The sequence below is a fragment of the Talpa occidentalis genome, unplaced genomic scaffold (assembly GCF_014898055.3).
Source record: "Talpa occidentalis isolate TD23 unplaced genomic scaffold, MPIMG_talOcc4v2.1 talOcc4.2, whole genome shotgun sequence".
Classification (NCBI taxonomy): Eukaryota; Metazoa; Chordata; class Mammalia; order Eulipotyphla; family Talpidae; genus Talpa; species Talpa occidentalis.
Window position 1 is genome coordinate 94,173,760 of NW_023602073.1, and position 14,174 is coordinate 94,187,933.

At 37.4% G+C, this 14,174-nt stretch overlaps 2 protein-coding genes across 18 annotated transcripts in view; one reads left to right on the forward strand and one right to left on the reverse strand.

The window, feature by feature from the left end:
* Positions 1-4,565, forward strand: part of SLC35A1 (solute carrier family 35 member A1) — a 33,853-nt gene extending 29,288 nt beyond the window's left edge. The window contains exon 8 of the mRNA XM_037520077.2: positions 2,757-4,565. Coding sequence (XP_037375974.1) covers positions 2,757-2,896 — 140 coding nt within the window. The 3' untranslated portion in view covers positions 2,897-4,565. The remainder of the gene's footprint in view (positions 1-2,756) is intronic.
* Positions 1-14,174, reverse strand: part of RARS2 (arginyl-tRNA synthetase 2, mitochondrial) — a 75,525-nt gene that overhangs the window by 12,948 nt on the left and 48,403 nt on the right. For 6 of the 17 annotated variants that reach the window (XR_008553272.1, XR_008553271.1, XR_008553273.1 and 3 more), the window contains 10 exons: positions 11,180-11,240; positions 9,819-9,895; positions 9,531-9,655; positions 8,958-9,025; positions 8,764-8,873; positions 8,263-8,358; positions 6,918-6,992; positions 5,502-5,565; positions 4,909-4,980; positions 2,004-4,425 (listed from right to left, as the gene is read on the reverse strand). Coding sequence is in view for 6 of the 17 variants with exons in the window: in XM_037520073.2 (XP_037375970.1) it covers positions 4,381-4,425; positions 4,909-4,980; positions 5,502-5,565; positions 6,918-6,992; positions 8,263-8,358; positions 8,764-8,873; positions 8,958-9,025; positions 9,531-9,655; positions 9,819-9,895; positions 11,180-11,240 (793 nt within the window). In the remaining 11 variants the exon portion in view is untranslated. The other 11 variants (XR_005126881.2, XM_037520073.2, XR_005126880.2 and 8 more) reach the window with 10 other exon arrangements.

Genomic DNA, 14,174 nt, shown 5'->3' on the forward strand with positions numbered 1-14,174 from the left:
ATTAAATATAGCAGTTGGTTGTAGTGTTGATGGAAATTCCTAGAAATCCAAAGATGGGGGCCTCCCTGGTGGTGCAGCGGGTTGAGCGCCGCACTGTGAAACTGTCTGCAACCTCTGCAACATAGGTATGATTCCCAACTGGCCAGGGAGAAACCCACATGGCGCGGCAGACCTCTCCTGCCTTGCCTGCTGCTCCCCTCAGTAGTGTCTTTGGTCCGTCTGCCTGTTTTGCTCCCCGCTCTGTCTCTGGTGATTTCTCTCACCCTCCCACGCCTCTGACTATACCCCATTTCTTGTGGAAATGTGGGTCAGCAGTATTTAGGTTTAAATGGGCTTAGGCTTAAGCTGAGGGGTAATGGTTATATGAAAAGTAAGGGGGCTACTTAGTTGCTGGAGATATTTTAAAAGATTGTTTTTATTGAGACATTAGTTTACAACACTGTATCTGATGTAGGGGTACAGGGTCATGCTTCTTCAGGTGTATATTACCATCATCTACCATCAAAGTATCATTAATTCTCCACCATAATCTGCTGTTCCCATATCTCTCCCACTTCTGTAGTCAGAGTTCTAGGGGTTATTTTGGTGTTCTTCTGTTCCTGTTTTTCTTTATATTCCACATGATTGTAATCATCTATCCCCTTCTGAATTATTTCACTTAGCATAATTCCCTCAAGTTCCACCCATGCTGTTGCATGTGGCAAGAGTTCATCTTTTTTTTTAATAGATGAGTATTCCATTGTGTATATATACACCACTTTTTTAGAATCCATGTTTTCTAAACAGCACTTACGCTGTTTCTATAGCTAAACTATTATAAATAGTGCTGAAGCGAATACAGGTATGTGTGTGTATACTTACATCCCTTCAAATAAGTGTTTCTGCATTCTTTGGTAGATACCTAGGAGTGGAACTGCTGGGTCATATGGTAGATCTATTTTTAGTATTTTGAGAAACTTCCATACTGTATTCCATAGGGGTTGGAGCAGTCTACATTCCCACCAGTAGGTGGTTTCCTTTTTCTCCACAACCTTGCCAACACTTGTTTTTGGTCTTTTTGATGTGTACTACTGTTATAGGTGTGAGAAGTGTGGTTCTGATATGCATTTCCATGATGATGAGTTTTTTATGTGTCTGTTGGCTATCTGTATGTTGTCTTTGGAGAAGTGTCTATTTAGCAATTTTGCCCTTTAGAGACAGTGCTTCTGCAGCCAGGCCTCTCTCTTCCCTAGGTATTAGAAACAAGGTCAAGGTGAATATAGTGTGATTAGAACACAAGGTAATAAGTACAGGATTTTAGAAAATGATTACTTTCAGCAGTGTAAACTATATAGACTTTGTTTTGAGGAAAGGGCAGAAGAGCTTTCATTTACTCCTTATAGTTTATAACTTCCTGTTTTGGACATGGGGTGTGAGTTGGTTATGAAACTACAATCTAAATTTTCTTATTTATACAAGCACTGGGTACAGTCAGAAGCGCGGGAGGGTGAGAGAATTCACCAGAGCCAGAGCAGGACCGAAGTACACTGCTGAGGGGAGCAGCGGGCAGCAGGAGAGGTCTGCGCGCCATGTGGGACCCTCCTCTGGTGGCCGGGGAGCAGCTGGGAATCGAACCGGCGCTGCAGAGGCTGCAGGCAGCTTCGCAACCCAGCGCTCAACCGCTGTGCCACCGGGGAGGCCCTATGAAGGTAAGTTTCATCTAATGTTACTATAGTTGACATTCTGTCACCACTGCTCTGCCAGTCCTTGTAATATTATTTAAACAGTGATGTTGACTTAACATTTCAGGGTGCTTTTATGCTATAATAATCATTTTCTTATTGATAAGTTGTACCATTAGTAATGCATGAATTAAAGTTGACATAAGTAAAAAAAGACCTAACCTATATTACATGTCATTTTAAAATTGACTCTTACTATAAATGCAAATAGAGGGACACCAACCTTATAGAAATCTTAGAAAATCATTTTATGGTTCAAATGTTGTGTGTACCATTTATTACCTGTGCAACCTTGGGGAAGTTACTTAACCTGTGTCTCAGTTTCTTCACCTGGGGAATGAGAATGATAAAATCACCTGAGATAGGGTTGTTTGAGGTGAGGTTCTTAGAATAGTCCCTGGCACATAGTATTATATAAAAGGCTAATAACTACTTACCGTGCTTTAGATGCTTTTCTTACCTGATTTGGGTAAGCTTTTAATTGGAGTTTGAATCCATCCTGTGCTCAACAAATCCTTACGCCTCTGATCTTAAGGAATATTTGGGAACAGTATGAAGTGCTTTTTGCTCAGTGTACTTACTGATGGTCAAGGAAATTAATTAGGCGAAGCTAATCTTTCCTAGTTAGAGGTGAACTAAAATTACAGCTTGATGTCATTTCTCTGCCTGCCATTTTTAAGCTGTGTCCTCATTTTTTGAATTAAGGTAAAAAAGACAAGGGTAGTTTAGAAAATGGAATTTTACTTAGTAAAGCATGCACTAATTGTCACTGTCTCTATTAACCTTCAGTCACCTGTGTTTTGCTCGACTACGTTTTTACTCTACATGTTCACAGGTTTCTACAACAATGGAAAAGCCACATTCCACTGTATTTTCTTTTAATCAGTATAAAGGGAAATTTGTATTCTTGGCAAGTGTATAGCCAGTATTGACGATCTAACTCCACAACTCAAATTTTTCAAAATTTCAAATTGATCTTTAACATGTTGGTCTTAATTAAGGACACAATGCAGATTTCTTTTTTTTCCTTTTCAGCACTCAACTTTGCTTTGGGTACACTTCTCGTATGTATTTCTATATATCTTTATGGATTACCCAGACAAGACACGACATCCATCCAACAAGGAGAAACAGCTTCATCAAAAGAGAGAGTCATTGGTGTATGTCAGTCTTGAAGATTCTTAAAGTTCTTAAGACTAATCTATTTGCATTAAACTAGAGCCTTAAGTCAATCCCAGAAGATAGCTTAAATAAAAACACCAAATTAACTGTGTGGCATAAGCAGTAAGAAGAAAACTGAGTGACTTGCTACAAAGATTTAATGTGACCTGTTTGAGAATGAAGGAATTTTATTATTGTATATAAAAATGTACATACAAAGTATGGAGATATGGCGTTTAAAAAAAAAAAATCATGTGACGCCACGATATTCAAGTAACACGGTTTGGGACAATGTTAAGATTTAAAGTGCCAAAGCCATTTCTGTGCTAACTGATCTCTTGTACCAGAGAAGCTGAACCCTCCTTGCTCAACAATTCACATACAGTATTTTGTCTCAGTGGCAGTAAAGACCTAGTCCTTTTCTTACAAAAGGGAGGCAAAGAAAAGGCAGCATGGCTCAGAAACAAATTGAATGTTCTTACAAACTGAATCTATTTCATAACTCAGACAGTGATTTCTGGGTGGTCAAGTAACCCTTCAAGTGCTGTATTTGTGTCATCCATTCTCTGGGTTCATATTCCTTTGCTGTTAGATCTTCAAAAATTTCTAATGTCACTTTTGTACTTTTTTTTAATGAAGTATGTTTAACTGTGGGACTCAACCAGTTGTAAAATTTCAGTGTTTTTTAAAAAACGTTTCTATCATGTTCATGGGAAAATTCAGCAATAAACTTAATTTATTTATATGAAAGTTGATCAATTTCTGTATTTTATATATATGAACATAAGGCAAAATACAAACAGGCCAGCTGGGGCTAAGAGGACTGACTGCATTCATGCTCATTGGACTCTAGGTTGCAGAGTATAGGCTGAATTAATAAACAGTTTTCTTAGAGAGATGCTTTCCGAAGGATGGGGCTCTAATCGTCACTGTCTCTATCATTTCACTCAAGATTCAAAAATTGAGAGGCTACCACAGATTTGGGAACGTTTGTCCCAAGAAGAGGAGGGGGATATGGGACATATTTTACATGTCCCAACTGTACATTTTTATTCCCTGGCTGATTTGTTCTAAGGAAATTTAATACTTTCAATAGAAAGTAATCTGGAAGCTAATTAAAAGTGTGACTGACTGTATAAACGAATCTTTTCTCAGACTAAGAGGGTATACCATACTTGCCAATATAACACTATGTTCGTTCAACTAGAGAAACTTTGGTTTATATTTATTGACTGTCACTGGTATTCACAAGAGTTCTAGTAGCAACATTCAGAACAAATTAGAGCAGACCTGAATGGAAATGCTGGATGAAGCTACTAGCAGAACTGATCAAACAGGTCACATTATACTCATGTTACCTAAACAAGTACCATAAAATATACCTTAACAATGTGCAGATACAGGAAGGAAATAAATTTCAAATATAGCTTAACTGATGAACCAATTTCCATGAAAATATCCTAATATAGAGATACCTGTATGTGTAATTCCTTGCTCTTCAAATGTATCCTGAATTCACGTATTGAGAGTAACCTTTATATATCTACAAAAATATAAGCATAATATCTGTCACCTAGGAGTAGTCGTCAACCTTATTGGGAAAAATAATCCTGATCGTTATTTAATAAATTTATTCAGAACTAGCCATAATTACAAGAAAACTTAGGTTTTTCCCCCTTATTTTTTTTGATGAAAATATTAGCTTTAAGAATAGTCTTTCTGAGAGAATGACACTGTTAAGAAATCTAATCTAAAGTTTACTCTTTTATCTCTGTTAAAGCACAATGAATTTTAAAAAGGTTTAGTATAGTTTTACAAGTCTGTTTAAGTACTTACTGACCCTGAGGGAAACTCAGATGATTCCTTTTTAGGGATATTTAATAATTTGAAAATTCACTTAGTAGAGATTATGATACAGAATAATAGTTTAAATTCTATTCTAAACAGCAATGCACATAAGAATAGGTAACTAGAATTCACCTAGTATTTTAAAAGCCATTTTAATTAGAAATTACATTCTACATACAGGTGTTATTCCAAGAAGTTTCATTCCATTGGCTAGGACAGAACGGACAGCTCTGAAAAGATGAAGTCTGGCCTACAAAATAAATCAAAGAATGATGAACTGTTCGCCAGTAGGCTGGCTATATATGTGAATAAGAATGACCTTAAAAGTATTTTTAACTTCTTCTTATTTAAAATAGGAACAATATCTCAAAGTACCCATGGGTTTTGCTCAGACAATAGAAGAAATTCCTAGTACTCAAGAGCTGTGGAGTGACAGTGTTATAGTATAGCTTCTGATAAGGGAACCCATCACTCACACTTGATATAGGAAAATGTATTGTGTTGGAAAGTATCTAAACATTTATTGTTTAGTGCAATTCTAATTACTGAGTTTATAAAGTATTTTGCTATATTGAACATTAGGATGCTATTTTAGAAGCATTTACAGGACTAAGTAGTAGTTGCCAGCAGACCTGAATGGAAATGCTGGATGAGGCTAGCAGAACTGATTAACAGATCACACAATACTCATGTTACCGAAACAAGTACAATAAAATATACTTTATCAACGTGCAGATACAGTTTATACAGAGAACATTTAATAAAACATACCCCTGCCACTTCAGAGGGACTGTTCTTTATGTGCAGTGTTTTGTGTGCCACAGCTGCAAGATGACTGCAAATGGAAGAGAAAAATTACGGTTAGGGCCAGCAGTAGTTTCCAGTTTAGAAACTTAATATTTAATCTTACTCCCTCAACTTAAATCAAAGCCTAGAGCTATTAAAGGACATATCCTAAAATTGGAAAGTTGAGACTAGAATTCACTGCTTTTCTATAACAAGTAAAACAAACTAAACTCAAACTTTAGGTTTTGGTCCTGGCTCAGCTACTGTTCTCAAGGTTATGAGTTCATTGTTAGTTTTGTAAATATAGGGGGATGCCTTTCTAATTATTAGTTTTTCCTCATTTGGGCATTAAGATAAAAGGTACATTTTTATACCTTTTAGCATGGTGTCTGTAGTGAGGAGGTGGGTAGGAACTAGTTACCTGTCTGTTCTGCACAACACACTGACCACTCTTCTTTAGAGCATCTTTTCTGTTAAGGAGTGGAAGCAAGTAGAACAGAGTGCCAGAGAAATGATGCCTTGGATACTGGTTCTAATGATGAAGTGATATTAAAAAGACTTTTATGGCTTCTTCACCTTTATATGGCTAAGTAGAATTTAAAGGAAAAAGAATCTTTCTTCAATCTTGGGAAGAAAAGTTGAAGTTAAGAAAACCCCAATAGATCTCTAATTTTAGTAAATATTGAATAAAAAATTTAAAAGAAAATTTAAAATTTTCTTTTAAATAGCTTGATGGGAAGATACAGCTGTTGCTACATGAAAGTCAACTTAAATTCTACCCAAAACTTCTAAAAAAGCTACCATGAAATTTTATCGAAGTCGTACTGACTTGCCTCCCAAATCATTTTCTACCCTCTTGCTGACGATTTTTCTGTGCTTCTGCTTAAGATCCTTTTGAGAATCCTACTGTCCTGAGAAGAAGTCTAAATGCTTTTAAGTACATGGCAAAACAGCCTGTATATGCTTTTGTATCCTTCCTAGAGCTATGCTTGTAATTTCTTTGTTCTCATTCAACTTTTGGCTTTTTCCCCCTTCTCTGCCACCTTGCTTCTCCTCATTAGTATCTATCACCTTTCTCTAAGAAGCCCTTTCTGATCTCTCAAGGCTGGGCTGAGTGCCCAAACACTGTCTCTTACATCACTATTATAACTCTTATGTGCTGTACTTACCCACCTATGATGAGGGTTTTGGTTCCTGTTCACTAGACAGTAGTGACCACCTCTTATATCACTGAATTAATGCTAGTTTGGAAAGATGAAGCAAAAATTCTTGTAACTTAAAGCATATCACTTTTTGGGTCAAGTGGCTTATTTATAGGAAAACTTTAAAAGAAAGAAAGGTCCTTTGTTAGAGCAGGGCTAAAAATGTCAATTCATACCTTAAAATAGCAAGGTAAGATACCTTAGAGTTAGAAGGTAACTGACAATGTGCCTGGGTTGAAGGTCCTGAGATGATCTATAAAGCACCTCATCGAACCTAAAAGAAAATGACAGGGATAGTTGCCAGGGGAAGACTCCACTTATTTTACTGAGCTAAAATAGTAAGGCAGACATCTTGGATGTAAGATTCACGTTACGTCATTAAAAGTAGCATGGATAGGAAAAAAGGCCTTGAGTACTTGAAGATATAGACACATTTTTCTTATCAATTCTTTGATGGCTGGAATTTCTCAATCATCTCAATATCCCTTATATATAGCTCAAAGCAAAGACTCAAATCATGGCTGTTAAACTTATGTACAAATTATATAAAACCTCTAGCCATGTTTAGGAATGTAATCTGAAAAACTGAGTCTACCTTCAATGCTAACAAAAGCACATTGTCTTAATTTTCCTCACAAATTAGCTAAATGTGAATACAGTGATTCCTCCTTTGATCCCAGAAAAGATCCAGTGACCATTGTGTGGCAATCAGGGAAAACTGCCTTCTTGTTAACCATGAATATCCTTCCAGAGACTAATCTCTTCAGTCACAAGACTATACCAAGAATGCTTGAGAGAGCGGAGAGATGTGGTCTCTTGCCCAGTGTGGGGCATCAGGTAGATATGTATTTGAAGTTGTGAACTGAAAACAAGAGGAAATGAAGGACTTACTCAGGAGGCAGCACAAAAGGCAGGTTTTTTTCTTTGCTTTTTACAGCAAAAAGACACGTATCTTTTCAAATCTAAAATGCTATGCTTTTGGGCCTCCCCTGGTGGCGCAGGCGGTTGAGCGCAGTGCTGTGAAGCTGTCCACAGCCTCTGCAGTATGGGTTCGATCCAGGCCACTGGCGAGAATCCCACATGGCGCAGCAGACCTCTCCTGTCTCTCTCACTGCTCCCCTCAGCAGTGTATTTCGGTCCTTCTGCCTGTTCTGTTCCCTGCTCGCTCTCTGGTGAATCCTCTCACCCTCCCACGCATCTGGCCTGTACCCTGGTTCTTGTATGCATGAATAAATAAATCTTTAAAATAAAAAATAAAATGCTACACTTTTACCAGGCTTTCCATTTTTATTCATAATTTTGAGGATGTTAGGCATTTAATATTAAGCAGTGATAATATTTTTAAAACCCAAGGAATGACCTCCTGCATGTCCTTTGTCTGCCTTTCAAGGACAGTCATTCACTCTTTGGTCATCCTTCAGTAAAGTCCTGTGTACAGGAGGGGGGCCGGAGCCAGACACTGGCCTATTCACACTGGCAGTGGTCAGGAGAGAGTTATTTTTTGAAGCAGGAGCAGCCATGCTAACACTAGAAAACTTTCATACCTGAGAAGATGCTGGAGAATTGAAACAGACTGTGGCTCTTGTAAACAAGAAGTATTGAAGTCATTAAGGTAACCACATCCAAAAGTCTCTTCCAAACTGTTATCAAAAGTTTAAAAACAAAGGATTAAACAAGAAGTTAGTTGTCCAAGGGCACAGAGTCACAAGTGATGAACACCATCTCAAAATACAGTCTTGATGTAATGTTGTTTGACCAGATGTCTCAATTTTCCCTAGCGCTGTTTCTTTATCTGAAAATGGAATATATTCTTTAGCAGGGTTATTCTGAAGACTAAATAAAGTTTTTATATATATATAAATATATAAAAGCATTAAATAGGCACTCAATAAATACTTAAAAAAACTCTAAGAGCCAAATGTAACAAGAGTTCCACTACATTTTAATTAGCTTTAAATACGAGATACTGGAGAAACCCAGAAAACAGAGACTTTGGTCACACCAGAGGCCAGAGTGGTCTGAGTTCCTGGACAGCCCCTTCTCACCTGTGAAGGCGGGCATGTGTGTATTGTAGGAAGACGCCTGTGTCTCCACGACTCTGGAAAACACGATCCCAGCTGAACTGATAGTCAGATAAGAGTAAACCTTTAAAGTCCTAAAATGACAGAGAATATCTTCAGTACCGGGATTTATTCTAGTACCATACAAAAGGATCTCATAGGAAGAAGTCTTAACAGACCTGAATAATAAGCGCTGCAAGTCCAACCTTCTCTGCTGTCTCCTGTGGGTTCTCCAGTTCTTTGGTTGCTGAAACAGACAAAGGCAGCTGTTTTAACCTGCGGGAAACTATAGAATCAGGGACTGAATGGAGATAACATTTTTCAAAAGTGAATATAACAACAAGCAGGTACAGTAAACTAACTTACTTTCCTAATTTGGGGGAATTTACTTTAAATAATTTTATTTCCCCTGCTTACATTAAAGGAACACAAATTTATATTTCTTGCAAATATTCCCGTTAGATACAGGTGATTTTTCTCAAAGTGAAGTTTCAACAAAGCCATAGGTCTTTTGACTTGTAATTCATTATGTAACTCAGGAACTCTGCATTACCACTCCAACAATGGAATGATGGTGCTGAAGGGTTACTAAAATTGGATTTCTGAAATGAACAACATCTAAGAGTTCTGGCACCTCTAATTAGCATAAGCTATTGTTGTCAAGGTTAGTAAAAGTTCATTGGAGGGACAGAAGTCCAGCAAAACATAAAAGTGATACATAAATTGTGATAGTAACAAAAAATGGAATTCACTCTTAACAGAAGCCATGTTCTGTAGCATCCTTAATCGAATCTCATTTAAAACATCTTCCAGAAAAGTAACATCTCCTCTTCGAGTCTTCATTCCCTGCACTACTCCAAAGGGCACATGCTGGCACCTGAAATGGAGTGGGCATTTAGTTAACTGAAAACTAAAACACATCTGGTGATCAAAGTACATAAAATACCCTTTTAGAGAATAGTCTGAACTTTAACTATCGGAGAGGGGATTTGAAATATGAATGGTTCTGAACAGGCAGTTAGGAACCATGCAGACATTACCTTTCTGCCCAGTCATAGCCCATGATCTTCAGTGTTTGGAAGACTTGCTGGAAGTGCTTTTTTTGCCCTTTATCTGTCTTTAAAAGAAAACATTTAAAATAACTATAAAAATAGATTGGACATGCATCAAATGAACATATTGTAGTTTTGATAAAGTCATTGTTGATTGATTTGTTTTAAATAAACACACAAAAAGAATATTTAAGCTGAGTGCCATAAAAGAAGGAAGAGCTCAGCACTGCACTAAGTCAGGAAGAAATATGGACTTTTAATCCTCTTAGTCTATTTACATTCTTTCTCTCTCAGCTCTTTCTCCTTTTATCTCCAAGAAGGCCACAGTCAAGCTAAAAAGATAATGACAACTTCTTTTTCCTTAAGGGAAAGGGAGGTTATAAATAGGAAGGAAAGAGAAGACAATAGAATACTGCTCAGCATAAAAGGAACCAACTACAGATAAATACAACAGCTTGGGTGGAATTCAAGGACATTCATTATACTGAGTGAAAAGTTTCCATTTATATAACATTTTCAAAGAACAAATTCGAACCGATGTAGAACACAACAGTAGTTGTTACCAAGGTTGAGGATTGGGAGCAGGCGGGAGATGAGACTAAGTAGCTGTCCTGAGGAAGATTTTTTTGTGACGAAACAGTTATGTATTCTGAATGTGGTGATAGTTAGGCACATGATAAAATTTCATAAAACCACACACAGACACCTCCATGCCCTCACATAAGTGCATATAAAAATTGGCAAAATTTAAATAAAGTCTCTGCCAATGTCTTGGTATTGACTAAGTACCATGGCTATGCAGGCTTTTATCTTTGGGGGAAGCTGGATGAAGGGTACATCGAAACTATTACTTTGAAATGTATTGTGAGTCATATGTGTTTAAAATAAAAAGTTATTTTTTAAAAAGTACATTAAGTGACCTGTACATGTTAATTTCACAATCAATTTCCTGATTTGGGTAAAATGTTTTATTATGAATATGGACTTTTTCATTTTTTTCTTTAAGTATATTGGTTACCACCTTATATACATTTAAGTTGCTAAGACAGTATAACTTAGAAGTTACTACCACCAAAAAAATGATAAATTTCTAAGTAGAGTATGTAACTATGTGATAGATGTAATTATCGTAGTAACCATCTATAGTACATACATATATATTCCATTTTTATATTGCATACCTATAATTACTGTTATATGTCAAATATAGCTTAATAAAAAACTCTTAACATGGAATTCTCTATATAGTTTGACAGAATTATTTTTCCAGTTTTCCAACATGGTATCAACTTCTGTCTTTGCAGTTTCCATGAGACAAGGATCATAACCTTTTGTTCCTGATTACTTACCACATAAATCATTGTATCAAAATTGTACTTGTCCATTCGATCTATAGCAGCTGCAAGATCTCTGGAAAAATGACCATAAATCAAGAGTTACTAAGCAGATCTCAGTAGTTAACCTGTTTTACCTATTTAATGATAACGAGACCCTTCTAATTAAGACTTCCTATTACCCCACAGTCTAGGGTATAACTACCCAAACTTATATAATGTCAATACCAAACTTTGGTACAAGGCAATAATAATAAAGCACTGTGAAGACCTCCCTGGTGGCGCAAGGGGTTAAGACGCAACCTATGAAGCTATCCATAGAAACTGCAGCGCAAGTTCAATATCTGGCCAGGAAGCTGCCCACATGGCACAGCAGACCTCTCCTGACTTGCCCGCTGCTCCCCTCAGCAGTGTATTTCAGTCGATCTGCCCATTCTGTTCCCCAGTCTGTCTCTGGTGAGTTCTCTCACCATCTCCCACCCCCCCCAACCTCTGACCTGTACCCTGTTCTTATATGCATAAGTAAATATCTTAAACTCTCATTAAGTACAAAAGATCCAGTTTACAAACAGTATGAGATAATAAAAAAAAACAAAAACCCAGTTTAATGAAGGTTCAAGTAAGGATTAAAAAACATTGAAATTTAAAATTAAAGTTACTTCTGGTTAAAAATATATGACAGTTGTGTTGTAGAGCAACCCCGATACAAAACGGGGTGCCTGACTGTGGGTCCTTTCTCCCTAACAGTAGGATTAAAATGTTTCTAGGTCTTTAGAAATGTTGGGATCAAACTGTCACAGGACCCACCCTCCTGATCTTGACCTAACACAAAGCAGGCATTCTCAGTGGAGGCAAAAATAGGCTCCTATGAGACACAGTTTTTTTTTTTAATACAGAAAGGAAAAGGATGCAAAAAAAATACATATAGGTATATATTTGTGGTATTAAAATTTAATAAGGGTGGGTAAGTAGGAAAAATATGACTAAAAGCTTCTGAGAGAAGTTATAGTAATAAATATATATATTTACATAATAAATATTAATAGTATTTATATAATAAAACACTAGTATAGAAGATTATCCCCAAATGAAGTCACCAATACCAACATTATCTTTTTTGATTTGCATCAAAGCCAAAACAGAAATTCTTTGAGCCAATGAAAGAAAAAAAAAAAAGTTCTAGGTTTGGTTGTCTGAACTGAAATTTGAAAGAAGGAAGAAAAGCCAAGTCTTTTAGGCCAGGTATCTCATTTCATAAAGTAGGAACCATGGCCCAAAGAGTTTATGTTGATGGTCGTGGTCTCAGAACAAAGCAGGTCTCTAGCCCGTGCCCTTGTCAGTATTCTGTACTTTTCCTTTGTTACAATTCCTTTAACCCATGTCCTCACACATACATGTATTCTATGAGGAACCCACTGAAAGGGCAGAAACTAAGCAAGGTGAAATCTGACATTTCAACCAGTGGCCAAAAAGAATTTTTTCCCAAAGCAAAAAAATGTAAGGTAAAATCTAAACCTAACGATAACCCAAAAAATTTACTAGCTTAAGACAGTGATAGAGTAAATGATGTGGCATCTCTGTTCTGAAGGAAAACATCCCAATTTTTTATAAACATTTTTTTTAAAAGATTTATTTATTTATTTATACAAGAACCGGGGCACAGGCCAGATACACGGGAGGTGAGAGAATTCAGAGACAGAATGGGAAACAGAACAGGCAGATTGACGAAATACACTGCTGAGGGGAGCAGTGGGTGCGACAGGAGAGGTCTGCTGTGCCATGTGGGACCCTCGACGGCCAGCCAGGATCGAACCAGCACCGCAGAGGCTGCGGACAGCTTCATAGCGCAGTGCTCAACCACCTGCGCCACCAGGGGATGCCCATTTTTTATAAAACACTTTAATGCATACCAGAAGGTGACCACATTTTTAATCTGACCAGCACTAATCAGCTGGCATGAAAAAATCTGTACTATATACTTTTTTCTGTACTATATTTTTTTTGTATCTAGAAAAAGAAATGTACATATCTAGGCTATTCTTGCTTCCTAGCCCAATTGTATGGAACTGATAAAGGGTAATGCCAAAAAAGTAATATCAAGTAAGAGATGAATTTCCTAAAGGAGAGTAATAGTCAAAATGGTTGCTTAAAGTTGTTTGGAACAAATGATGGTGGTTAACTATAACAAAATATCATTATGCTACAAGAGTGTTTCCTGACCCAATATAAAATCCTGGCCTTGAGATTACTATCAAGGCAGTACTTGAGTAAGACTGGGTTTGCTTGTGTGTCTCTTTTATTGTCCTGTGTTTTCTTTCCCATTAGCTTTGTCCCAGAAGTAAATAAGAGGGCTTGGTGAGAGCAGTTCTTACAGCTGGACAGAGATTGCTCCTGTCCACTGGGAAAAGCCATGGAGATGGGTACACAAAATAGAAGCAACAGAATCTGTTTCTCTCTCAGCCTATTTTACCACAATCAGAATGAGGTCTGGTATCTGCATGCACATAAATAAGATGGTCTTTACAAAGTGGGGACACCACTGAGTCAATGTGGTCACCTTCTAGTATACATTTCTTGCCAATGTGCAATCGCAAATTATTTAGTTGATTTTTTTTTTTTTCGTGATTTACAGAACAAGGTATTCCACTGTGGAAATCCTATGATGTTTAATTATAAACAGTTTTTTCAGTTTCTTTCCTGATGATAGTAAACCTCTCCAGGAGCTATAACTGGCAATAAACAGAAAACCAATTGTTGAATGAGCATTATAAATTAGGGTTTGACAAGTGTTGAGAATAAAATTATCTTCTTAAGGGCCTCCTCTGGTGGCGCAGCGGTTGAGCACTGGGCTGCGAAGCTGCGCGCAGCCTCAGCAGCGCCGGTTCGATCCCCAGCCACGGGGCGAGGGTCCCACATGGCGCGCAGACCTCTCCTGCCGCCCGCTGCTCCCCTTAGCAGTGTATTTCGTCAGTCTGCCTGTTCTGCTCCCTGCTCTGGCTCTGGTGAATTC